The sequence below is a fragment of the Drosophila pseudoobscura genome, chromosome 4 (genome assembly GCF_009870125.1).
Source record: "Drosophila pseudoobscura strain MV-25-SWS-2005 chromosome 4, UCI_Dpse_MV25, whole genome shotgun sequence".
In the NCBI taxonomy this organism is placed as follows: Eukaryota; Metazoa; Arthropoda; class Insecta; order Diptera; family Drosophilidae; genus Drosophila; species Drosophila pseudoobscura.
Genome location: NC_046681.1, coordinates 3,469,326 through 3,496,798, shown reverse-complemented (window position 1 = coordinate 3,496,798; position 27,473 = coordinate 3,469,326). Strand labels below are relative to the sequence as shown.

The following is a 27,473-nucleotide window of genomic DNA, read 5'->3' as shown; positions in this document are numbered from 1 at the left end:
GCTCGTTTGACTCCTGCTGGAACTGGAATTGGAAATGGTACGTAACGTGTGGCGAAAAGCTCGCCCTGCCGCCACCGCACACTTGTCGACAGCAGCAGCAGAAACAACACCAACAACCAGAAATCCACGAGAGCCAGAGCACCAACCAAGCGGAGAGAAAGAAAAGCAAACTGAGAAAGCTCCGCATCTCGGTGCTGTGCACAGTGGGGACAGAAGCGCAGAAAACTGCTTTCGCATCGCAGAAAATTGACTCTATGGGACACTATTCTCCAGTCACTGCAAATGGGCACTTCTATTCTGGCGTTACGTTTCATTCGTACGACAAAACGTAAAAAAATAATGGTTTATTTGAATACCAATTAGAGCTATACTTACCAAGAACAAATAATGACAACAACACAAAAGTACGGTTTTAAAGATATAAGCCAAAACGCGACCTGACGTTACTTTTCCAAGAACGAATGCGGGTTTTGATGTTGGGGTACATAATTACAAAACTCGGCAAATTGGTTAGGACTATTCGTGTAAATTTGTATATGAAATATTCAGTGTCAATTTTCCAAGTTATTAAATATAAAAGCCTTTGCTATTGTTTGTTATAGGTCCGGTTATGGGTGTTATAGTTCAATATACTAGACAGATTTGAGGAAAAACCTTCATCAAGAATAAATGTTATTTTAGAAGATAATAGTAAAGAAATAAATAGACTATACCGAAAAAGTGAAGTATTAAAGTTCATCAGTTAGCTCTCAATAAATTAATAAAATAAGTTCGCGACAAAAGTACATATATGGAAATGTGCTTTTATTGACTTTAAATATTTTTTCGCATGGTGGACATTTTGGCGGTTCAACAGGATATTAAACGTGCCCGATGATGCATAGGGTATCAAAAATATTCATTTTGTTGGGGAGGATGCCTTTGCCTTAGAATCGAAGCTTGAACTTTGAATCCAACATTCGGCCCACTGTGCAGGAGCATAATGTTCGGCTTGCTCTTTTTCTCTCATTTGGGTTTGGTTTCGTGTGTCCCCCGTCCCGCCTCCCTTCAGCGACTCCATCCGCATTCTCCCCTGCTGCTGCCCTGCCGATGCCTCTGGCTGGGGTCAATTTTGGTGGTGGAATAGCTGCGCTGTTGTGGGTCTGTTCTCTGAAGTAGGCGTTTTTGAATTGCCATGGAGCGCATAAAAAATGGCACACACACATATACAGTCGAGCTTACATAGATACATATACACATTATGCTGCCTCGGCTCCGCCCACTTGGCCATATCTACGAGTATCTATGTACATACATACTTATGTGTGAATGCTTGTACGTACCGTCTGGCCCTCTCTCTACACACACATTCCTACATAGCCGCTTCCGCTGGCCGTCGCCGCGACGGAGCGGAGCGTCATCGTTTCCAGTCCCATTTGGCTGGCCATCGTTTGGTTGGCGCTCAATTGGTCCGGACTGGAAGAGCCGAGGGGCTGTGGTCCCATCCATTGTTCCATTTTCCAGTGCATAAGTCAATGCGAGATGTTTTAGCCCTGATAAGTCGCTCGATTTGTTTTGGCTCGTATATAATACGCGTCTCTCTCTCTCTCTCTCTCTCTCTCTTTCTCCATGGATACACGTAATGTTGTGTGTGTGTGAGAGTATCTGTGTGTTTGTATATCTGTTTGCTCTGTGTAAAGGATTTCAGAGTGCACAGGTGCATTTACTTGCTGAGCCAGCAGAAATGGCCCCGGATACCTTACCAGCCTTCTTCTGTCCTTCTCCGCCCTCCGCCCTCCGCATCCGCATCCGCACCTCCATCCCCATCCTCCCATCCTCCCATCTTGGACATGAGTTTTTCATGTTTTATTTTAATTTGGACCTGTTTTTTTTTTGTTTTGTGCAAATGTTTTGTCTACGTTGGCCAAACAGATTTCCGTGATATAATATTGTTGTGAGATATGAGCTGGGATTGCGAGCTGGGATTCTCTTTTGTTTGTGCAACAAGTTCAATTTTGCTTGAAGGGCCGCCCGGAAGGAGCAGAAAGAGTGGACTTTCAAAAATGGTGGCTATTTAAGTCACGATACATTTTCGAAACGTTATTATACCCGATACTCAAAATGAGTATTGGGGTATATTAGATTTGTGGTAAAAGTGGATGTGTGTAACGTCCAGAAGGAATCGTTTCCGACCCCATAAAGTATATATATTCTTGATCAGCATCAATAGCCGAGTCGATTGAGCCCTGTCTGTCTGTCCGTCCGTCCGTCTGTCCGTCTGTCCGTCCCCTTCAGCGCCTAATGCTCAAAGACTATAAGAGCTAGAGCAACGATGTTTTGGATCCAGACTTCTGTGATATGTCACTGCTCCAAAAATATTTCAAAACTTTGCCCCGCCCACTTCCGCCCCCACAAAGGGCGAAAATCTGTGGCATCCACAATTTCGACGATACGAGAAAACTAAAAACGCAGAATCGTAGAAGATGACTATATCTTCTAGAGTGCAAAATCTGAACCAGATCGTATAATTATTACAGCCAGAATCACGAAAACAATTTCACTCTTTCTCGCTCTGTCTCACTCTAACACACAGGTTTCATGGTCGGTTTTGCCAATTGCAAAATATGAGTTCAAGGATCTCAGAACCTATAAGAGCCAGAGCAACCAAATTTGGTATCCACACTCCTGTGATATCGGACCTTGACCATTTCCTGTCCAAATTTCGCCACACCCCCTTCCGCCCCCGCAAAGGACGAAAATCTGAGGCAACCACAAATCTCAGAGACTATTAAGGCTAGAGTAACCAAATTTGGTGCACACACTCCTTCACTATAAAACGTATATCTCAGAATTTCGCCCCACCCCCATCCGCCCCCACAAAGGACGAAAATCTGTTGCATCCACAATATTGCAGATTTGAGAAAACTAAAAACGCAGAATCATAGATAATGACCATATCTATTAGATTGCTGAATCTGGATCAGATCAGATCATTTTTATAGCCAAAAGGAACAAATCAATTTGCAGTGGCTACGCAGCGCCCGACGTCTCGCTCAGACTGATTTTCTGTCTCTCTCGCACGCACTCTTTGTCGTGTCGTTTAATATTATCGGCGTCTGCCGGAGGAGAGCCATACTGACTTAGTATCGGGTATAACTGTAGAGTTGCGGTGTCCGCAGCAACTCACAACGTTCCCCCTCGTTTTATTATTATAAATATATACGATTTATTTAAGTATCAGGCAGATATGAACTTATTATTACCTCGAACGGATGTACGAAACTTAGTTAAAATATCGATATAAAACCATTTCCCATCAATTTACACATTTGAGATTTGGGGAAGCATCGAAAATCTCCCTTTCTTAAGGGACTAGGCGATTTCGCCTCTATCGTGATTCGAATTTCTCCATATACTGGACTCGAAATACCGGCCCATGATTTTCATAAATCAAATGTTCAACTGAAAACCTTTATACAAAATGTAACCGGTTATTATTTATGAGACTTGTTAACCCCGCACTTGTTAACTCTTTTTGCAACATAAATAAGCATACAATTTGCTGTAAACATTGCATTATAGAGAAATGCTTGAGACTGCATGTATTTGGTTAAGTCTTTCCGTACAACAAAATGTATACATTTAATAAAGACATTTCAGAAATCCCCACTTTATTTGATTTTTCTTTTTCTCGCATACGAATTTTCAATAACCGAAACTCATTTCCCCAAACGGGCCAAAAGCTTGAGAACTATTCTCGTATTTGGTTAACTTGTAAGCCACAAAAGTGACCACAAAAACTTTCATTTGGCTGCTTCTGTAACTGGGTTATCTTCCCCCTTCGGACCATCAGACCATCAGACCCGCAGCTTCTTATTCCCCCCTATCACACCCATTCTCCACGCAATTGTTGTGTCGAGAAAAAATTGGGAAAGGGCGGATGGGAAAGGAAGTAGGAGTGCGAGTGGGAGTGCGAGTGGGAGGGCAAGGAGGCATAAAACATGCTTCTCTTCTGCCAGCAGGAAAAACATAAAACAAAATCAAATCAAGTTTGGTGGGTGGGAGGTGGTTGAGTACTAGTCTTCACTGAAGCTTGTCAAAATTAAATTGAACACAATCGAATTATCCTCTGAATGCTCCATTTGGCTGTCTGCGCTGATTTCTGACGAAAACTGGGGTACGTATGAGCAGAACCACGAGGAAGACAGACCATACATATACATATTCATATAAGAAGAGATTTTTTCAGAGGGAGAGAAGGAGAAAAAGGCGGCTAGGACTACTCTTGCTCCTGCTCCTGCTCCTGCTTCTGCTCTGTGGCAGCACTTGGGCATATTAAAAAGGGTTAAAGGTGTGCAAATATTTATCTGAGGCCAATTAAAAATACTTTTAATAACCAACTCGGAGCGAGTCAGAGCAGTGCGCGGACGGAGTCAGCCACGTGCTAGCCAAGTTTTCTCCAATCTCCACTTTCCAATCTCCATCTCCCGCCACTATTTGCCTTTAACCCTCATGCGGGAAAGTATGCAATGATATATTTCCATCTCTGCTCATTTGCAATCGATTCGATTCCGCCGATTCGTGTTGCGGCGTTGTCGGTCCCTGGAATTCAAATCCAAGTGCAAATATTTGATTCCTTTCAATTGCATTTCAATTGTTGATGATGATTATGCGGACTCCCGCATCTCGTGTCCCGCTCACATGAGTCCCAGCACCAGGAACGCAATTGACAATGTTTATTACGGCGGATTAGGCAGCATTACTCGTACGACTTACAGAAAAAAGACGCTTATTCTTGGTCCTGATGTGATTGACTGTGCCAGGCGGTCTGGTTGTCCCTGCCACCCTGCCACCCTGCCACCATGCAGCATGTCTGCCCTGCCCACTGCACTGAGGAAATTGAATACAATATCTTTGATGATATTGGTACACATTGGTTTTTTGACCTCGTCCTGCACTTTGGGGGCTCCTCCGTCTTGTACAACCGCAATATTCCTATTCATAGAAATTACATTCCATGCATCCACATTTATAATCTACTTCCTACGATATAAAGACGATATTTTCTCCCAGTGTGTGGCGGCTGCGGTTTTAGATCATCGCTTGGAGTGCAGTGCACTTTAAGCATGAAGTAAAGTCGTGTTTTATCACAAATAATTTCCGGTAAATCAACAGAAAATCGATTGGAAATAAAACACCGTACAACACAAATGGGCAAAGCGTTGACATGTGCCTTGCCGCACTTCTCTTTCTCACCACTCTTAATATCCCTCGCCGCATACCCATATCGATGCCCCCTTTCGTTGCACTGCACATCTCTGCGTGAGTGCAGCCCGCCCTGGGGGTCGGTGCCAGGCAATGAAAAATTTCCTCTTCAACGGTCTTCGCTCGGGTTTAATGACATGTGCAAGAGCAGAAGGATCAGAGCCGCGCAGAACAGACCTTGTCTCTATGGGATACAAGTGTTTGAGGCCTATGCCTGCTAAAACATGCTGTCTACGTCCTAAAGGATGGTGTTTTCTTCAATAAATAAATATATTTCTAACTGTGCAGTACGGGTTCTGAACAGCCTGATGGCACCGTGTAATAAACACTTTTGAATATTGATGTAGATCCTACAAATTTCGAAAAGTGAAATGAACATGTGATTACTTTTTATCGTTGGAAAAGCAAAGCATTCATATTGGTCCATCGATTTACTCCACGAATTAAAGTTAAATCTTTCTCCAGTAGCTCCTTGTTTTTAACCATTGATAGAGAATCTCAAAGGATTTTCTATCTCTTATTTGTCAACATATCCAGATGTCTATCCCTCTTAATGTCTCAATTTTGGATAATCCACAATCCACAATGATTTTCTTGGTCACACACGGGTCAATGGCAGCAAGAGGAAAATAAATTTGCCATCCATTTATCAACTTGGGAGGTCGGGCCAGTCCTTCTCTGAGCAAACAGGCAGCGTTCGAGGTCGTGGGTGTCCTGTGATCTGTGGTAGTATCCGTGGTGTCTGCGGTAACCAGGGTCATAACGAGCCACCATTTATTCTGTTTACACCTTCACCTCAGGCGGAAAGACGCACGGAGTCAACAAATTGACAGCAAATATTTCAATTATTCTGCTCCGGACTTTATTTATGAAATCAAAAGGACCCGTTTATGTCTGTTTACAAATCGTTGGACATAATTTATTTGCCCCCATTGTTTTGGTCCGGCTTCGTGCCTGCCAATCGCTGAATGATAAACTGCTTTTGGTGATAAGCCACGATACCACGACCCAAGGCTACCCAAGGCAACCCAAGGCAACCCAAGGCATCTGGGGACTCAGGGGTGTGAGCGAGGGGTTGCTGCCCTTGCCAGATCATTAGGAAGCAATTATATGTTTAGGGTTGCGTTACACCCCTCTATTCGCCCTATCTCTCTCTCTCCCCCCCCCCCCCCCCCTCTCTCTCTCTCTCTCTCTCTCTCTCTGTCACTCTCTTGGACACACTTCGGGAAGAATTGAAGGTCAGGTACGCGTACGTTCTGTCAGATGTCAACGAATGTGAGTGCGACAGTGCAGTGGGCTGTTGACAGCTGCGGCAACGCCCACAAATGTGTTGTCTGAATAATATGGTTAATTTCGGAAGGGAAGTGTAAATTGTAATTGGCAAGTTCTTAAAGGGAACGAATCTCGTTGTTTATTATAGAACATAAAACATAAACCTATGCTATTTAAACGTCCATTATTAATATATACACATATATGTACATACGACAAAGATGTCGGTCTGTCGTTTTCGGATAAACAACAACAGAATAATAATTGACCTTCGCCTATAGGGTTTGGAGATCTTTTCTCAATCGGTACATGCATCTATTGAATTATCATTTATTGGGCAATTAAGTCATAGATAATGAAAGCACCTGCATAAGGCCTGTCTGTCTGCTGGTCATCATCTTTAGTGGTGAGCAGGTTGACCATCAGCGAAAGATATTTCTTTGTTATGACGTTGTTAGCGACTCGTATACGAGATATGTAATGATTAGCACTCTTGGAGATATGGCCATATGCATGCGAAAAGTGTATGTGCAGTGTCCCTTCAGAGTGCACTGTCGAAAGTCCTTCGGAAATATGTACACATTTATCGGCGTCCATCACTGCCAACCAGAGGTGTGTCCGTCCACTGTCCACATCCGTCTGTGGTGTGGTGCATCGTATAGTGACAGTTCTGTGTGCCATATGTTGTAGTTGAGGATTTCCTTAGGGCTCCGTCCCTCTCCACTTTCTTTATTTTTCAATAAAATTCGAATAAATTCAGTTTGCAAGCCATAAATTATGTCCAGTTCAGTCCTGACTCACATGTAAGGCGAGACACGGAGGGAGATACGCACACACACTCACACGTGTTACCAGAAGCCAACTAATAACGGGACATTGGTCGTGCCTCCCAAAATGTAGGCTATGGGATATGTGCTTTTTCTGTGTGTCTGTGTGTGTGTGGGTGGTCGTTCGTTTTTTCTTCCGACTGCTACTGTCCCCCCATAAATATTTGCGCAATAAATTTTTTAATCTTGTCGCTTTAATCGCACAAATGTCGCTGCCTTTTATACGCACAAACACACACCCACACACACACATACCGATTATGTACCCCTCAGCCCCCTCAGGCCTCTCTCCGCGTTAGCAGCAAAATCAATTTCACTATCATTGACCAAAGGGCAGGTCCGAACGAGTGAGGGAGAGCGAAACTTTTTTACTGTTTGTTTGTGAGCCCTGGCACAGACACAGACGGCAACAACTTCCTGTGGGGGTGTGTGGGTGTCAGCAGGGGTAGGGCAAGACAACGGGATTCAATAAAAAATATCAAACATATTTGTAACGGTCAGAGGAATCACACATACTTTCCCTTCTGCCCATCCCGTCCCCCTCACACACCCACAGCATGCCGCGGGTCCTGGCTACGAGTGCAAACATATTTATGGTCGCCGACTGCATTTTATGCGTTGTCCAACACTCAATTACCATAACGGGAACAGTCCACGCCAGCCAGCTGTCTCCTTCCCGCACCTACAGTGATTTTGCATAGAAAACACATAAAACGAACATGTCATCTGTGGCGTGGCGAGGCGTTGTATGGCGTGGCGTGGCGGGAACTGGAGCTGTAGCTGGAGTTGGAGCTTCCTTGACCGGAACAAATTCAGCTTGTGGGCTCGTTTGCTCATTTGATTTGGTTATGCCGGGCCAGATTGTTATTGTCATCGGCCTTTGATGTGACCACTCTACGATGTGGCCGGGTGTATTCTTGCGTTTGTGAGGCCGGCAAATGTGCGAAGCATTAAAATTTATGTCAGCTCCGACCTCAAATTGTTGTGTCCTCCACATAACCTCAAACGAGCTATGAAAGAGCTAGGAGATTTTATTTCGAGTTTTCATTCTTAAACTACAGGAAGGACTGAGAACTGAGAAAGCCTACATTATCCTTATTTTCAATATCCATGCTTCAATTTTCTGTATAGGTACAGACTCCAGCTGTAATAATATTAATAAGGAAACCATCATCATCGCGTCCTAGTCGAAAATAAAGCCCAACTGCTCCATATCCTTTTGCACACTGCTACCAGTGCATTGATCTTTCAGCATGTCCAACCAGAGCGTGTAAGAGTAATCGTCATGCAATCCACCATATCTAAGGGGCACACGAAAGAGACGTAAGAGCTATAGCCAAGAGTATCACGAGTTAAAGAAATTTAGGTAGACTTACCGCTTGGGCAGATGCTCGGGAGCGATGTGCTTGTGCAGGGATCTCATATCACTGCCATGGATGTAGAGCCGCTCTCTCATGGCAGAATTAAGGAAGGGCTTGAACATCTTGAACCCCGCATTGAAGACCCAATTCTGGTTCACAATATGCAGGGCAGAAGTACGAATTGGCATGGAGGTCTTCAATAACAACGAAAATAATTTCATATCATTCATTTATGGCCCCATTTATGGTCCTGATCTGGTTCTTACCACCAGCAGAGCAATCATCTTCTGTGCTACACTGGGACTCAGATGGAGTATATGTTCCAGGCCTAGATCCTTGAGATCAAAGATTCCCACTCCTCCCATAATCTGAGAGATTGGCTCTAGGCTACCCAGCTCCTGCAGGACAATGGTGGCCCTAAAAATATCATCGACCGTGACGCGATTGGGTCGCCAAATTCCGAATCGATAGATGAGTATGCGGTGGCCGTGCTGATCGCGATATGGCGTCACTGTCAGGATGTCTGAATCGCCCAAATGGCGCAGATCTAGGGGACGAACCTTCTCGTAGTAGCCTTTGTTGTGTTCACGAAATTTATAATAGCTGCAGAGCTGTAAAATATAATTTGGCTTAGATAATCATTCGTTAGATTTTTACTTAACAGTTAAACAACTTACCAATCGATAGCTATTTTCGATCTTCCAGTACCGTGCACGTAAAAACTTCTCCAGATATTGGTCATCGTTACGATGTGGCTGGCATTCGTTCCGCTCTGAAGGAAAATTGATTGCTTAGTCTAGAGGAGGAATCTGAGGAATCTGAGGGATCTGGACGTCGACCCACCCAAAATATAACTACGAAACTGTTCGATGGTTTGTTTCTTGGTCTTTGGGCACTCGCCCTGTTCGTTGGCAATGCGACGGATGTGCTCAGGAACCTCTTCCTCGGAGACGTTTAGTTTGTGCTCGACGGCAGGCATGGCTCGGGTTCTGGTACTGCTCGTCTAAAAAATAAGAAAGCGGCAAAGCGTAAAGCTTAATTCTAATTTAGCTATTAAATTGTCTCAAGGTCTCGAGACCTCTACAAGCAGTTTCCACACGGGAGTCACAACACCAGCAACAGAAACAAAAATTATACAAACGTCAAGCTCTGGCTTAGGCCACATAACATTGTATTTGAATGCAATTAGCCTCACGTGTCTCATGGTTAGCCACATATGGGAATTTTCAATCAACTTTGACATTTCAGCTCTTCGTCATACCCCATCCGAACTCCGAACTCCGAGCTCCCAACTTCAACTTCCCAACTATGATTCATTATTTTGTAAGAATTATGGGCGTGGGGTGGGCTTTTCCTTTACCATTTGAACGTTTGTTCTACCGCGATCCGCTCGACTTCAAGTTGGAAACTTGAATCAGGCCAAATGTTCCCAGTCTCATGCAAAGTGTTGTTTGTCGTTACACATGTATGGGGACCATTCCATTGAATATTAAGTATAAACAGTACACAGAGCCGAACAGAACAACAAAGAACACCCCAGAGCTGCGATAGCGGAAAAGAGACAGCAGAGCGACTGTCAAACGAGCGATTATCGCCGGATGGAGCTGCTCCGTTGCTCTGGTGCCCCTGTCCCCTGGAACTGAACCTCGAACCGAACGATTACGTTTTCCCCAATATATTCGACCAGGCCCTGATAAGCCGGCCAGCCCACCACTGTGTTTGCTAATCAGGTCGGTGGGGTCGGTGCAACGTCAACACGCCGATGACAGCGATGCGACCGACCCCAGCACGTACCCCACAGGTGATGATGCCACACCACAGAAATCTCAAAGTGCACACACATACATATGTATATGTATATATGTGAATGAATATCTGGAGATGTGCAAAGTATCCGTGCCAATATTTAAAAGATCATCAACAAATTGCAACTAATTACATGGCTCACATGCCTTTCAAGACGTCTACTAACATTAACACTAAAATGCCCCAGTGACACTTAACCCACTCCCACCAACGACAGCCCGTATGCAGTCGCCCCCATCTCACAGATCCGCGGTTCAAGTGTTAATGAACTCCTTTAGTTGGAGTCGGTAATTGGCTCCGCACTGGCAATTAATTACAGCAAATGCTCAACTCAACAGAGTGCTGGATAATATACACTTATACATAATTGTAAATAATCACTAGACTCTATTTATAATGGCCTCAGAGTCAACACCCGATTTATAACCACACGGTGTGGAATCTCCACTTTCATTACCAGGTAATGGAATATCTGATACACTTTTTTGTTATTATGTATGTACATATATGTACTATGCATACATATATGGCATGCACGTATGTATATTTGTACTTGTATTGTACTTCTGGTATTGCCGCTTATCACGCTTGCTTCTAGTGAGCTCAAGCCAAGTTCCAAGTGGAAACTGACCAAAAGATCGTTCAGAACAAAACGTTTTATGCCCCTCCGAACAGAACTCTCGATACAAAAAAAAAATATATATATATTAAAATTAAGAACCTGTATGTACGAGTGTGGAGCTGAACAAGAAAACGAAGCTGCCAGACCCTTGGCATGGGAATCTTCCATGAGATGACGTTCCGTTCCTCTAGGAGGGTGAATAATAAAGTCCATTTCGGTTTTAAGGTTGTGCTTATACAGAGAGAGGAGAGCGATGCTATGCAGTTAAAGGTTCCCTCTCATCGGATGGAGAGAGAGAAAGAGAGAGTGAGCGAGACCACATGCACTTTTCGCGAGATCTTCTGCTGGATAAGTTCAATGAGCTGCGGTGACGTCACAGAGGGGGAATTCAAAGCTACAGAATGTTCTTTGCTTTTGCAGCTAAACTGGTTTCAGATAACAGAGAAAAGTGCACCAGGAGCACGCGAAATTACGTTGATGACGTCTTGTCTTGTTGGGCAAGGTCAGTGCTAAACCAAACCTGTTCGATCGGCCATGGCTTTGGCTGTTACCTTCGACGAAGTTGGCTTTAATTGCCATTGATTGCAGTCTATCTAAATGCAATTCGCAGGTGGTCAATTGAAGGACAATTATAGGATAGTCAAAAAATATAATTGTTAAATAAACGTTGTGAGTTGCTGCGGGCACCGCAACTCTACATTTATACCCGATACTTAGTCAGTAGGGCTCTCCTCCGGCAGACGCCGCTAATATTAAACGACACGACAAAGAGTGCGTGCGAGAGAGACAGAAAATCAGTCTGAGCGTGACGTCGGGCGCTGCGTAGCGACTGATTTCCTACTTCTGGCTATAAGAATGATCCGATCTGATCCACATTTAGCAATCTGATAGATATGGTCATTATCTATGATTCTGCGTTTTTAGTTTTCTCGTATCCTCAATATTGTGGATGCAACAGATTTTCGTCCTTTGTGGGGGCGAAAGGGGGTGGGGCAAAATTCTAAGATATACGTTTCATAGTGAGATCTAACAGAAGTGCGGATACCAAATTTGGTTACTCTAGCCTTAATAGTCTCTGAGATTTGTGGATGCCCCAGATTTTCATCCTTTGCGGGTGCGGAAGGGGGTGCGGCGAAATTTGGACACAAAACGGTCAAGGTTGCTCTAGCTCTTATAGGTTCTGAGATCCTTGAACTCATATTTTGCAATTGGCAAAACCGACCAAACCGACGAATGAAATTGTTTTCTTGATTCTGGCTATAATAGTTATACGATCTGGTTCAGATGCACTCTAAAAGATATAGACATCCTCTACGATTCTGCGTTTTCTGTTTTCTCTATCTTTAAAATTGTGGATGCCACAGATTTTCGTCCTTTGTGGGGGCGGAAGTGGGCGGGGCGAAGTTTTGAAATATTTTTGTAGCAGTGACCTATTACAGAAGTCTGGATCCAAAACATCGTTGCGCTAGCTCTTATAGTCTTTGAGCACTGGGCACTGAAGGGGACGGACAGACGGACGGACGGACAGACAGACAGGGCTCCATCGACTCGGCTATTGATGCGGATCAAGAATATACATATATACTTTATGGGGCCGGGCCGGACGTTACACACATCCATTCTCACCACAAATCTAATATACCCCAATACTCATTTTGAGTATCGGGTATAAAAAGAATAATGAACTTCGAATTTTAAATCGAAAGGAGTGTGCCAAAATGATGTAGAAATAAACAATTTAATGACATGCATTTTGAATGTCTTACATAACTATTAATAAAGTAATAGAACTGTATTACCCAACAAAAAAACTAGTAAAAATTGCACGTTATATCGGCGGTAGGGGTGGGCGAGGTAGGATATCTCAGTTCTTATATACATACAATGTGGCCCAATGTGCTGTGGGACGATCATTCCATTCGTTGAGGAGAGTGAAGACTTGGCTGTGAACTACGACTAAATCATGTCTGAAGGGTAATTAAAACATTCTTCATTAATTACAGGACAGATTCTGCATGCTCTGAGACCAGCACTATGCACCATGCACCTTTTGGAAAAAATCATGCAGTGATAGTGTGTACCGCTTGAATCAGCCGAGAGAGCTAGTTCGCAGCGCCATCTAGTGGTCGGCACCGTAATGGCCGTGGCAGAGCATACACCCTCTATGGGCTAGGTTTGGGAGGTCACGAAAAGGGGCATAGGAAAGGGTGATAGATTTAACAGCCTAGATTGTCAACTTTCTCTGGCATTTCCCTTGTTCTATGAGAGGGCCCGGAGGTTCTAGCATGTTGAAGGGGCTTGGCTTCGGTCTCTTCCCGTTTTGGCGCTCGACCCGAGCATTCGTTTTCTTTTATCAGAAAAAAAATATATTTTAATCTAAGTGCTTCAGAAACGCGAAAGTCTTGAGTTAATCCGGCGTTAGTTTTTCCAAGCTAGGTAAGATGGAGAAGGGGGATAATTTCATCCGCATAGGACCGGCTATTGGCGCAGTGGATACGGCAAAAGAGGACCGCCGTGACGCCTTATTATACCCGATACTCAAAATGAGTATTGGGGTATATTAGATTTGTGGTGAAAGTAGATGTGTGTAACGTCCAGAAGGAATCGTTTCCGACCCCATAAAGTATATATATTCTTGATCAGCATCAATAGCCGAGTCGATTGAGCCATGTCTGTCTGTCCGTCTGTCCGTCTGTCCGTCTGTCCGTCCGTCCGTCTGTCCGTCCCCTTCAGCGCCTAATGCTCAAAGACTATAAGAGCTAGAGCAACAATGTTTTGGATCCAGACTTCTGTGATATGTCACTGCTCCAAAAATATTTCAAGACTTTGCCCCGCCCACTTCCGCCCCCACAAAGGGCGAAAATCTGTGGCATCCACAATTTTGACGATACGAGAAAACTAAAAACGCAGAATCGTAGAAGATGAATATATCTTACAGAGTGCAAAATCTGAACCAGATCGTATAATTATTATAGCCAGAATCACGAAAACAATTTCACTCTTTCTCGCTCTGTCTCACTCTAACACACAGGTTTCATGGTCGGTTTTGCCAATTCCAAAATATGAGTTCAAGGATCTCAGAACCCATAAGAGCTAGAGCAACCAAATTTGGTATCCACACTCCTGTGATATCGGACCTTGACCGTTTCGTGTCCAAATTTCTCCACACCCCCTTCCGCCCCCGCAAAGGACGAAAATCTGGGGCAACCACAAATCTCAGAGACTATTAAGGCTAGAGTAACCAAATTTGGTACACACACTCCTTTAAGATGTCACTATAAAACGTATATCTCAGAATTTCGCCCCACCCCCATCCGCCCCCACAAAGGACGAAAATCTGTGCCATCCACAATATTGCAGATTTGAGAAAACTAAAAACGCAGAATCATAGAGAATGACCATATCTATCCGGTCGCTGAATTTGGATCAGATCAGGTCATTTTTATAGCCAAAAGGAACAAACCAATTTTCACTGGCTATGCAGCGCCCGACGTCACGCTCAGACTGTTTTTTTGTCTCTCTCGCACACACTCTTTGTCGTGTCGCTTAATATGAGCGCCATCTGCCGGAGGAGAGCCATACTGACTTAGTATCGGGTATAACTGTAGAGTTGCGGTGTCCGCAGCAACTCACAACGTTCCCCCTCGTTTTTATTTCAAAACCGGCCCGGTTCAGCTTCACGGATCCAAAGACGCCGAGGCGTCGAGGAGATGGAGCGGCCGAGGGACGCAAAAGGGGTCCAGAGGAGCAGCCCAAGTACCCGGGCACCAACGACACGCTAGCGAGAGTTGAGTGGTTTTTGGAAGAAAAAAAAACTCAATCGTCTGGTTGGAGAGCGCATTGGACGGCTACCAGGACGACACGCAACCATCCCCCACGTGCGGCCAACCCGAAGGACGACCCCGAAGGAAGAGCCAGAAGAAAAACCCGCGCACCTACCAAACTTTCTACCTTTTAAGAACAATAAAAATAACTCTATCTCTTTTGTTACCTCTCAATCCCCGCCTTATTCTTGAACCACGAGACTCTCTTTCAGCTACCACACCAGGAGATCAAACAAATTTCTGTGGAACCCGGCGCGACGAGCAATACCCCGGCCGAAGCGCCATCACACTGTTGTTGTAGCTGTTGAAAGAAAGATTAGAAAGTTGAATAAAAGATCAACCTAAAAAGATTACTAACTTTGTCATTGCCATGAGAGGCAGCAGAGGAGGAAACCACCAGTTGCACGGGTTGGTTAATCGTTGATCTCCGCTTCGGCGATGGGCCATCCATGTGATTGGGCCGATGATGGTGATGGCGTTGCAAGGAGCTGACCTATTGAATGGATGTCGAAAATGGATTAGAAAGTTGAATAAAAGAGATTATTTGTGGATTACTTACATTGTCATAGAGAACTACGTGGCCATTGCGGAGGCATCCACTGGTACGCCGGTGGAGGATGCAGCGAGAGATCTATGGGTTGTCCCACACTATTCCCAGCTTCGTACGCAAATGCATGTCCGGGTTGTCCATTCTGTTGGCCCTTCGGACTTGCATACGCCATTTGGGCACGTCCGGGTTGTCCATTCTGTTGCCCCATTGGACTTGCATACGCCATTTGGAATAAACAAAAACCAACAAGTGGAAAGTGCTGGCCATCGCAGGATTCAATCTGGATGGCTCTAATTTCAGCTTTCTCCACATGAAAGTGGTAAGTTTATAAATATAATATAATAACAGGCCTTGGGAACGCATCAGGTGATGGGTGATAAACTATCGTTTATCGCAGGTGCTCGCCGAGATCCACCGACGCCGGTTGGATCGTAACCTGATGGCCGTCATCTCTGACTGCTGCCCAGGAGTTCCCAGTGCTCTGGGACGTGAATCATCTCCGGAGTAATCTGGCGCAATCCCATCGATTCATGGACAGAGTGCTGGGACCCCTGTACAACGGTCATTTCAATTCTTCAAATTGGCAGAACTTTGTGTACCCACCGGTACATAAAGATGTACAGGTGCGGATAGCACAAGAGGTAAAAGAAGTAAAAACGAGGGGGAACGTTGTGAGTTGCTGCGGACACCGCAACTCTACTGACTTAGGTCAGTATGAGTCTCCTCCGGCAGACGCCACAATTATGGTTACTCTAGCCTTAATAGTCTCTGAGATTTGTCAATATCCCCAGATTTGCATCCTTTGCGGGGGCGGAAGGGGGTGTGGCGAAATTTTGAAACAAACTCGTCTCGGTCCGATATATTAGGAGTGTGAATACCAAATTTGGTTGCTCTAGCTTTTATAGTCTCTGAGATCTAGGCGCCAATGTTTTACTCTAAGCAAAGCCAGCTATGCTTCTATGTGTATGAAAAAATGAAATTGTTTTCTTGATGCTGGCTATAATAATAATGCGATCCAATTCAGATTCTGCAGTCTAAAAGATATGGCCATTCTCTACGATTCTGCGATAATCGTATCTTTAAAATTGTGGATGCCACAGATTTTCGCCCTTTGTTGTGGCGGAAGTGGGCGGGGCGAAGTTTTGAAATATTTTTGTAGCAGTGACATATCACAGAAGTCTGGATCCAAAACATCGTTGCTCTAGCTCTTATAGTCTTTGAGCATTAGGCGCTGAAGGGGACGGACAGACGGACGGACGGACAGACAGACATGGCTCAATCGACTCGGCTATTGATGCTGATCAAGAATATATGTATATACTTTATGGGGTCGGAAGCGTTTCCTTCTGAGTATCGGGTATAAAAATACCATTTTAGCATAGGACTGCAAAACGAGAAATATATTTCGCTAGGGGCAAGGTGTAACAAGGATTGTAGCTCTGAAGGACGACAATCCATTCTTGCGAAACAAAAATTGCAATCAACACGTCTTTTATCTATTAAATTCCGCTTTGCTTGAGCGCGATTATTAAATTCACTATGTCGTCGACCCTGCCCATTCTTCATTTATTTTTTGGCGGTCAGATCTGTTTATCAGTTGAAGACTCAAACCAAAACCATAATCAAATTTTGGTTCCACCGTGAGAACGCGTGTGCTCCCATACATTTAAATATACTGGAGACACAACAGAAAACAGAATTCAAACCAGCATGAAAACTCTGAAAACGAAAAAGGCATACACTATATATTTCTGGCTGGCTATGGATGCCGAAGACCCTAGGATTCACTTTTTCTATGTTCGATGTGCGACATGTTCGTTGTATGAACAGGCACATCTATGTATTTACTGCTCGTCAATAGTTTAGACGCATCCTTGTATTAAAATTTTAATTATAACTTTTTATTTTTAAAGAATTTTATTTTATGATTCTTTAACTAAATTATTCAAAAAAGTAGAAAGTTTCTTCAAGCTGTGCTAAATAACGTACTAAAACTAATTATTTTTTTCAGATAAAAGTAACTTATATTAAAATTTAATTTTTAGATATTGTAAATCTTAGATTTATTAGAAAAAGAAAAAAAACAATTTCAGGAATGAGTACTGCCTCCCTTGTTTTTAACTTCATACATATATCCGATCCTTCATAGAACGATACAGGGTGTCCAGGTAGCTCGGGGAAATCTCGCTCCAAGCATGTTCAATTGTTGCAGTTAGTGTTTCCTTTTCTTCTTTCTAAATTTTTCAACAAACAAAGGTGAATAAAACAGATTATTTAAAAAAAAAATTCGGTGCCTCTGACCTATGACGCGCAATGTTACAGTACTATTTCTAAATATGTAGAAAATATGAGGTTACACGGCAGTACAATAATTAATTTAGTGGAAATTGTTGTTGACCTGAAATAAAACGGAGCACTAAAATAAGCCAATCTGTTAGGAAATTGATTGATTAATCGGATAAAACTATGTGGGCATGGCTAAATGCTTTATATAGCTAATAATATTTGACGGAACATCAAAATTGAGCAATATGATTTCCAATCCGTAACGGAGAACGATTAACCTATTATAAGCCAAAGGGGTATTGCAATTTTAAACCGCATATAATGAAAATTTAATGTTAGCGCAGTTCATGTGAAACATATATTTGTTTTTTTTTTTAAGTTCGGTTGAAAGATCGCCTGAATCTACAAGAAGAATTAACAATCGTTAATATTTTCCGCAATTTACCTCAAGTCGTTGAACTGCTTAAATAGAGGGGGCTTAAGTGGGCTAAGCTCGGTTTGTCATCATACGAGACGCTATATTGTTGTTAAGGAACCAAAATTGAGGCAAAAATATCAAAATCAAGTATCTAAAATAATCCAGTAGGGCTGGGCAGGGCTAAGAGATCTAGATAAGTAATATTCCACAGAATATACACACAAAATCGAATATAGAGCTTGAATTCGTCAGTATATATACGGTATATTTTTAAAATGAGACGGTATATTTTGGTATATTTCTGAGGATCGGAGGTATGCTTTATAGATAAATCCGCGGTTACACTGCCTTCAACAAAAAGGTGTTTTTTTCCCTGCTCGTCGTCTGGTTGTGTGTTTGGAGTGTTTAAAGGCTTTTAAATGTTTTAATATAATTAATAAGTTCGATCTGAAAATAGCTTCCAGGGCAGTAGAGGCTAGGCCGCGCACGGAAAACGAAAATTGTAGCGCGTCGTCTTCTACTTTGTGTAAAAGAGGCGATTTCGACGAGAATTTTTTTTCGACGGCAGCAACTGAATATACTTAAAACCTCGCAACCAATTAACAAGGTAAGCCGGGTCATAGATAGTTGAATATATAGCTGCGATTAAATTTGTATAGCGAAAACAGGCAGATATTTCCCTATGTGATTCACATTATTCGTGTAGAATTAAATTTTTCCGTGCGCGTCGTTTGTTTTTTGCTCGCAAATTAAAAATGGCGCTGCCGGTATAGACATCAAGAACTGCATTGCGCTGTACAAAAATGTCCCCGTCCCCACTCACCGCAATACAAGTAAATGTATGCACGCTTGCTGTCTAGTGCTATTTATTGAAAAAAAAAAATAAATGGGTGTCAATCGATTCGGTATAACTAAGTTCTGCTTAATTCGGCGAATGCCGGCAAAGACCGATTTACACACAGCACAGGCACGGCGGTACTTTTTCACGAACACACACAAATGCCGCCAAAGCCAGGGTTGTTAGACGCGTTAGACGCCCGCCAGTACAGTAGCAACAATCTTTTATTCAGATATGCATTCATGTGCATATTATATATGCCTTCGATTTTATTTTCATGCATTGTGATATTATAGTTTCCAAACTTTCGACTGCTCACCGTTTCGTGCTTAGGTCTGGTGCAGTCGCAGACTCGTAGGAACCCGAGCGCGAGCTCGTCTGGGCAAGAATGTTCGGCATTGTCCCAATCCACGCGTGATTAATGGCTGTTTAGCGGAGCGTAGGACTTCTACTGGGTACAGTAACCTTGGTTAGATGTTAGATTATAGACGGCACTCAACTCAACAATTCATAATGAACAATTTATTTTAATACAAACAGCTCAACCACACCAGAAGCAGCAGCACGAGCACGAGCAGAATCATGGAGAACGGAAACGCTTTGTCCATCGAGCAGATGTACCAGAAGAAGTCGCAGCTGGAGCACATTCTGCTGCGGCCCGACTCGTACATCGGCTCCGTGGAGTTCACCAAGGAGCTGATGTGGGTCTACGACTTTGAGAAGGCGCGCATGATCCAGCGGGAGATCGCGTTCGTTCCGGGCCTGTACAAGATCTTCGACGAGATCCTGGTCAACGCCGCCGACAACAAGCAGCGCGACAAGTCAATGAACACCATTAAGATTGACATTGATGCCGAGAAAAATGTCGTGTCCATCTGGAACAACGGTCAGGGCATTCCAGTAACCATGCACAAGGAGCAGAAGATGTATGTGCCGACCATGATCTTTGGCCACCTGCTGACTTCGTCCAATTACAACGATGACGAGAAGAAGGTCACCGGCGGCCGCAACGGCTACGGAGCGAAGCTCTGCAACATATTCTCCACCAGCTTCACTGTGGAAACAGCCACCAAGCAGTACAAAAAGAACTTTAAGCAGACCTGGGGATCCAACATGTCCAAGGCTTCTGATGTGACGGTAAACTCCCCCAGCCGCTTATCCTTTATACATATATTCTATAACCTTCTCCTCCCGCCCGCCATACAGATTAAGGACTTCAATGGGACCGACTTTACCCGCATCACATTCAGCCCGGATCTGGCCAAGTTCAAGATGGAGAGGCTGGACGAGGACATCGTGGCCCTAATGTCGCGTCGTGCTTTCGATGTGGCTGCCTCCTCGAAGGGCGTCTCCGTCTTCCTCAATGGCAATAAACTGACGGTGAAGAATTTCAAGGACTACATCGATCTACACGTAAAGAACCAGGACGATGATTGCGGCCAGCCGATAAAGATAGTACACGAGGTGGCCAACGAGCGATGGGAGGTGGCCTGCTGTCCCTCCGACCGCGGCTTCCAGCAGGTGTCGTTTGTGAACTCCATAGCCACCACAAAGGGCGGCAGACATGTCGACCATGTTGTCGACAATGTAATCAAGCAGCTCATCGAGGTTCTGAAGAAGAAAAATAAAGGTAATGCCCGCCTACTAAGCACTAGGATGCTATCGAACTAAATTATCTAATGGTTACGTTTCCCCCGTTATTTCCCTCGGTTAGGCGGAATCAACATCAAACCGTTCCAGGTGCGCAACCATCTGTGGATCTTCGTGAACTGTCTGATCGAGAACCCCACCTTCGACTCGCAAACAAAGGAGAACATGACCCTGCAGGCGAAGGGCTTCGGCTCGAAGTGCACTCTGTCCGAAAAGTTTATATCCAGCTTGTCCAAGTCGGGCATTGTGGAGTCTGTGCTGGCATGGGCCAAATTCAAGGCCCAGAACGACATAGCCAAGACGGGGGGCAGGAAGTCGAGCAAGATCAAGGGCATACCCAAGCTGGAGGATGCCAACGAGGCCGGCGGCAAGAACTCGATCAATTGCACCCTCATCCTGACCGAGGGAGACTCGGCCAAGTCGCTGGCCGTCTCTGGCCTGGGCGTGATTGGGCGCAACTACTACGGGGTGTTCCCACTGCGCGGCAAGCTGCTCAATGTGCGCGAGGCCAACTTCAAACAGCTGTCTGAGAACGCCGAGATCAACAATCTGTGCAAGATCATCGGCCTCCAGTATAAGAAAAAGTATCTGACCGAGGACGATCTGAAGACGCTGCGCTACGGCAAGGTGATGATCATGACGGATCAGGATCAGGACGGCTCCCACATCAAGGGTCTGCTGATCAACTTTGTGCACACCAACTGGCCGGAGCTGTTGCGCCTGCCCTTCCTCGAGGAGTTCATCACGCCCATTGTGAAGGTCACCAAGAAGAACGAGGAGCTCTCTTTCTACTCGCTGCCCGAATTCGAGGAGTGGAAGATGGACACGCCCAATCACCACACGTACAACGTCAAGTACTACAAGGGTCTGGGTACTTCGACCTCTAAGGAGGCAAAGGAGTACTTCCAGGACATGGAGCGCCATCGCATCCTCTTCAAGTACGACGGACAGGTGGATGACGACAACATAATGATGGCCTTCTCCCGCAAGCATATCGAATCGCGAAAGGTCTGGCTCACCAACCACATGGACGAGGTGAAGCGCCGCAGGGAGATGGGTCTACCCGAGCGCTACCTCTACACCAAGGGCACCAAGCACATCAGCTACTCGGACTTCATCAATCTCGAGCTGGTACTCTTCTCCAACGCCGACAACGAGCGCTCCATCCCCAGCCTGGTGGATGGCCTGAAGCCGGGCCAGCGCAAGGTCATGTTCACTTGCTTCAAGCGCAACGACAAGCGCGAGGTAAAGGTGGCCCAGCTGTCTGGCTCCGTGGCGGAGATGTCGGCCTACCACCACGGCGAGGTCTCCCTCCAGATGACTATCGTGAATCTGGCCCAGAACTACGTTGGTTCGAACAACATAAACTTGCTGGAGCCGCGCGGTCAGTTCGGTACTCGGCTGACGGGCGGCAAGGACTGTGCCAGCGCTCGTTACATTTTCACACTGATGTCGCCGCTGACGCGCCTCATCTACCACCCCCTGGACGATCCGCTGCTGGAGTACCAGACCGACGATGGCCAGAGGATCGAGCCATTGTGGTATCTGCCCATCATACCGATGGTTCTGGTGAACGGAGCCGAGGGCATCGGCACTGGATGGTCCACTAAGATAGCAAACTACAATCCCCGCGAGATTACCAGGAATCTGAGGCGCATGATCAACGAGGAGGAGCCCTTGCCGATGCATCCGTGGTACAAAAACTTCACCGGACGCATGGAGTACATCTCAGACGGACGCTACGTGCATACTGGCAACATTCAGATCTTGCCCGGCGAACGAGTCGAGATCACGGAACTGCCCATCGGTGTATGGACGCAGAACTACAAGGAAAACGTCCTCGAAGCGCTCTCGAATGGCACGGAAAAGGTCAAGGCCATTGTGTCGGAATATCGTGAATACCACACGGACACCACAGTCCGATTCGTGATCAGCTTTGCCCCGGGCGAGTTCAGACGCATTCAGTCCGAGGACGGCGGATTCTATCGCGTGTTCAAGCTGAGCTCCACCCTGTCGATCAATCAGATGCACGCCTTCGATCAGAACAATTGCCTGAGGCGGTACGCCTCGTCCACGGACGTGCTGAAAGAGTTCTACCAGCTGCGCGTGGAGTACTACGGCCGCAGGAAGGAGTATTTAGTGGGCCAGCTGACGGCATTGGCGGACCGACTGAGCGATCAGGCTCGCTTTATTCTGGAAAAGTGCGAGAAAACGCTGGTGGTGGAGAACAAGCAGCGCAAGGCCATGTGCGACGAGCTGACGAAGCGCGGGTATCGTCCGGACCCAGTCAAGGAGTGGCAGCGCCGCATCAAGATGGAGGATGCCGAGCCGGAGAACGAGGAGGAGGAGGACGAAGAGGGCGAACAGGCGGCTCCGAGCAGCAGCAAGAAGGATGTCAAAAAGGAGGTCGACCCCGACAAAGCCTTTAAGAAGCTAACGGACGTTAAGAAGTTCGACTACCTCTTAGGCATGTCCATGTGGATGCTGACCGAGGAGAAGAAGAACGAGTTGCTCAAGCAGCGCGACTATAAGCTGAGCGAGCTGGACAACCTGCGCAAGCGGACTCCCCACCAGCTCTGGCTGGATGATCTCGATGCCCTGGAGCAGAAGTTGAACGAGGTTGAGGAGAAGGAGCGACTCGAAGAGCAGGGCGTCAATCTGAAGACAGCCAAGGCCATGAAGGGCCAGAAGACTACCACGGCCAAGGGTAGGAAGGTCAAAGGCGCGGCGGCGGCTCCCACCGGGGACGTATTCCCCGACCCAGATGGCGAGCGTGTCGAGTTCAAGGTAACCGATGAAATTGTCAAGAAGACAGCAGCGGCGGCCAAGCTAGCCACCAGAGCCAAGAAGGAGCCAACGGGCAAAGCAGTCAAATCTGAACCGGGTGAAACTAAGGTCGAGGAGGTGGACGAGTTCGATGCTTTGGTCGAGTCTGGACCAAAAATATCTCCAAAGGCCAAAAAGGCACCAGCCGTCAAAAAGGAGCCGGCCGCCAAGAAGGAACCGGCCGAGAAGAAGCCGCGCCAGAAGAAGGAGAATGGTGGCGCCTTGAAGCAGGGAAAGCTTGATTTCAGCAAGGCCAAGGTGAGCATAAGACATCGAATATAATTCTTATTTATTAATTAATTAAATGTTATATCGCTCCTAGGCCAAGAAAGGACATGGCAATGACAGCTCGGACGATGTCGAATGCGTGGAAGTCGCGGAAGTGGAGCCGCGAGCAGTGCGTCCTGGTCGCAGGGCGGCAAGCAAGAAAATCGATTACAGCGCTCTCATCTCCGATGAAGAGGAATCCGCTGCCGCGGCATCTGATGGGAAGACAAGCGGCGGCGAGGATGATGACGGCGATTCTCCCATTAAACGACCGGTCAAGCGCACACGCGACGAGGACAGCAGTAGCGGATCCAAGAAGAAATCCCAGCCAAAGAAGAAGCGCGCCGTTATCGAGAGCGATGAGGACGATGTAAATGATGATGATGATGATTCCGATTTCGATTTCTGAGGGAAACGAAACGCACAAGAAAATCGTTTCAAGGTCTCCTGTTTCGCATAATTCTATGAAAAGTATTTGGCAAGCATCTCGGAGACTGTCCTGTCCTGTCCCATTGGCAACAATCCGATGGCTTGATTGTTTATACTACCCATTGTCCGCTGAGTCTCCTGCTCCTGCTACCCCCCGATCATCAATCAATGTTTATTTTTGGTATTTTAATTTGTATTTTAGGAAACCACTTCATTACATTCGTCTACTGTAGCTGTTCTCAGTCGGATAGCAGCGAATAATCCACCAGCAGAAATACGCATACACATACTATCGATGTATTAACATGTTTTATAAACATAGTTTTTAGAGTCGTACAATTTTTTCATGTAAATAAATAATTTTACCCAATTCGAGCGCGACTCCTCTCTTTCCATCAGCCAAAGCCATGATGGCACGTCTGAGGACTGCGTGAACGGCCAGGCGCAAGCCGTTCATCTCAGCAGATCTCATTAGAACTAATTGAGTTCTCCTAGTCGCTAGTTGATCGATCTCGCGCTGATGGATTTGGTTATTTCTCTAGGTAAAAACAAAGTGCTAACCATATCAAAAGATTATGACCACATTAAAGGAAAAACAAAAAGTGTAGTCGCATTTTTGACGATTGAAGATACTTTCCGGGGATTGGATTGGGTATTATAATTGTGGCGTGTGATTCAAAAGGTTCATGTCGGAGCGTTGTTTGATCTAGTGTAGTATTGGCCGGAAAGTGCGGTTTTCAGTGTTTTCCTTTGGGCAGAGCATGGTTTTATTCAAACTGTCGGGTGCCGAAATTAAAATAACTATAAATAAGTCATACGCATGTATTTTCTCCAACAAAGGGGAATTTGATCAAATTTAAACTGATTTTGAGTCATAATTTGGGACCAGTTTATGCATCGACTTTATCCAGAAATAGCTTAAATGTATTTTTGATGTTGTCATTGGCGAACTGCGGTTTTTGCAGAGCCTCGCGAAGGGCGTAGCGGCAACTCTTCACATCGTACTCTGTCTTGAACGCCTCTTCGCAGCGCAATAGGCCCAACTGCTTCAGGACATAGTTCACGACACGAGTCTCCTGCTTGGTTTTTACGGCATAGTCGAAGGTGGCCTGGAAGAGCGAAACGGCGAGCTCTAGAGCCGGCTGAGATAACTGCGACAAATGCGCGCACTTCAGTGTGGTGAAGACGAGGAGCAGCAAATGGTTGTCATCGGTGAATTGCTGTGCAAGAAAATAGAGAAGTGAAAGAAAGGCGTGTCAGCGGTGTGGTGAGGCATGTGGGACAAAGGCCAACTCACATTTATAATCGCCTGTAGGGCCTGCAGCTTATTCTCGTCGTCGAGGGACTCGAACTGTTGAAGGGAGCAGGGCGTCTGGCTCAGGCAGAACTGTTCGGGGTTACAGCTCTTGCTGTCGCTGGCTTTGGGGTTTATCGACTCGTTGAACAACTGAATAGATAGATGGGTTACAGGAGAATCATTCGCTTCGGTGCATTGTCGCGGTAACAAACCTTTGTGGTGTATGCAGTGGTGGTCACATAGGCGGTCTCTTCGGCGTACTCCTCGTCATCTTCGTCTGCCTCTTCGGTCGTGTCATTGGCGTGCTCGTGCTCGTCGTACTCGTCGTTTCCTTCATCGTACTCGTCGCCATTTTCCTCCTCTTCCTCCTCCTCCTCCTCAATAGACTCTTCGCCCTCCATCTCACCCTCGTCATTCTCTAAAGGTTGCAGAGCAACAGCATTCGGATACATGGACATCTGCTCGATGATCTGCGCGCAGCCCTCCTCTCCGAAGCAATTGCTATCAATGTTGAGCACACGCAGCTTGGGCTTGTTCTGGATGGCCGTAACCAGCACCAGACCGCCATCAGAGTTGATCTCATTGGAGCTTAGGTCAATCACCTCCAAATCATAATTCGAGTTCTCCAAGGCCTCGGCGATTTGGTAGGCGCCATTCGTGCCTATAAGGCAGTCGCCAAAGTTGATCTCCCGAAGCCTGTGTGGCATAAGTTGCAGGGGGAATAAGTAATTTCATTAGAAAGGATTCCATACAGTACTATACTTACATTGTTAGGCTTTTAATAACTTCGGCGATCTCATCAGCTCCCTTGGACTTCAGGGTGTTGTCGTACATATTAAGCACTCGCAGGTGTGGATTCGCCTTAAAGGAATCAGCCAGAGCTTTAACCCCTTCCAAGTATATAGAGTTCTGTAGCAGGACAATCTCCTGGAACGTTTTCAGAGTGGCAAAGGCGTTGGCCATTGCCTTCGCGCCGGCATCCTCTAGGCGATTACGTCCGCCCATAAAGAGACGGAGCTGGAGCGGCGTTCCCGCCTTTTTCGCATTAGCATGAAGATCGATGAGAGCCCTGGACAACATGGCACCGCCCTCGGAGCCAAGGCCACAGTTGTAGAGGTGCAGCTCCTGAAGCGAGTAACAGACTGGCGAGCGCAGAAACGCTTCCAGTCCACGCATGCCATTGGGGCCGAGGGCATTGTCGCTCAGATCCAAAACCGTCAGTTTTGCTTTTGCTTCAATGAGACCAGCTCCAAGGTGCTTTAAAGCGTCTGGAATTTCATTTTTAAGACGGCTCGTAAACATATTCTTCCACAGCGCCTTGCGGAACTCCGGATGACGCTTCAGGGCCTCCCCAATGGCAACGGCTGCCTCCACTCCCAGCGTGTTGCCATCAAGGATCAGGAAATGAACCTTGGCTTGGTTGTTGAGAGCATCCACCACGTCCTGAACTGTGCAACAGCATAAAGAGCGTAAATTTCAGTCTGCAATGTTTGGCGTCGTTCGCCACTCACCATCCGATGCAGAGTTCCAGGTTTTGCCCTTGTCCTGGAATGATATGCCCTGTTCTTCGGTAATTTGGGCCGCCATGCTCGCAAAGTTGAAGGTAGACATCGACATGATTTAACAATTTTAATATTACTAATTTAATGACACTGTACTTAATGGACGCTTGGGACGCCGGCTGCAAAATTCGTTTTAACCTCGCAAAAAATAGGCGCTAGAATTGGCATTATATACCGTAAATATACCGTCAAATAAACGGCTTCAAATTTGACCTAAAAAATACCTAAAAGTACTAAAAATACCGTACTAAAAGTACGTACTAAAAAATAACGCTTTTCCGGTATTTTCCGGTATTTTGCAGTTCGGCGCAATTCGCTTTGGCAACAATGAGTCTCATTCCATACACAAAAGTTGCGGCAACATTTACTTGAAAACCGTTTTTTGGTCAAAATA

The 27,473-nt window shown here is 45.6% G+C and overlaps 3 protein-coding genes across 4 annotated transcripts; 1 reads left to right on the top strand and 2 right to left on the bottom strand.

The window, feature by feature from the left end:
* Nucleotides 1–8,354: 8,354 nt before the first annotated feature.
* LOC4816594 (alpha-tocopherol transfer protein) lies at nt 8,355–11,133 on the bottom strand. 2 transcript variants are annotated; one of them, XM_015181341.2, is made up of 6 exons: nt 10,968–11,133; nt 9,548–9,707; nt 9,382–9,476; nt 8,971–9,315; nt 8,720–8,898; nt 8,355–8,644 (listed from the first exon to the last, which is right to left on the bottom strand). In XM_015181341.2, exons 1-6 carry the CDS (start codon nt 11,028–11,030, stop codon nt 8,527–8,529), a joined length of 960 nt encoding a protein of 319 aa, XP_015036827.2. In that variant the 5' UTR covers nt 11,031–11,133; the 3' UTR covers nt 8,355–8,526. The 2 variants fall into 2 exon arrangements, with proteins under 2 accessions (XP_015036827.2, XP_015036826.2); XM_015181340.2 differs by lacking the exon at nt 10,968–11,133 and adding an exon at nt 10,065–10,222.
* Nucleotides 11,134–18,522: 7,389 nt separating this feature from the next.
* Nucleotides 18,523–24,590, top strand: Top2 (topoisomerase 2). The gene is made up of 5 exons (XM_015181342.2): nt 18,523–18,817; nt 19,589–20,185; nt 20,255–20,678; nt 20,763–23,782; nt 23,847–24,590. Exons 2-5 carry the CDS (start codon nt 19,631–19,633, stop codon nt 24,198–24,200), a joined length of 4,353 nt encoding a protein of 1,450 aa, XP_015036828.1. The 5' UTR covers nt 18,523–18,817; nt 19,589–19,630; the 3' UTR covers nt 24,201–24,590.
* Nucleotides 24,591–24,963: 373 nt separating this feature from the next.
* RanGAP (Ran GTPase activating protein) lies at nt 24,964–27,232 on the bottom strand. Its single transcript, XM_001356227.4, has 5 exons — nt 27,029–27,232; nt 26,284–26,965; nt 25,730–26,213; nt 25,518–25,667; nt 24,964–25,440 (listed from the first exon to the last, which is right to left on the bottom strand). Exons 1-5 carry the CDS (start codon nt 27,132–27,134, stop codon nt 25,111–25,113), a joined length of 1,752 nt encoding a protein of 583 aa, XP_001356263.2. The 5' UTR covers nt 27,135–27,232; the 3' UTR covers nt 24,964–25,110.
* Nucleotides 27,233–27,473: the final 241 nt, after the last annotated feature.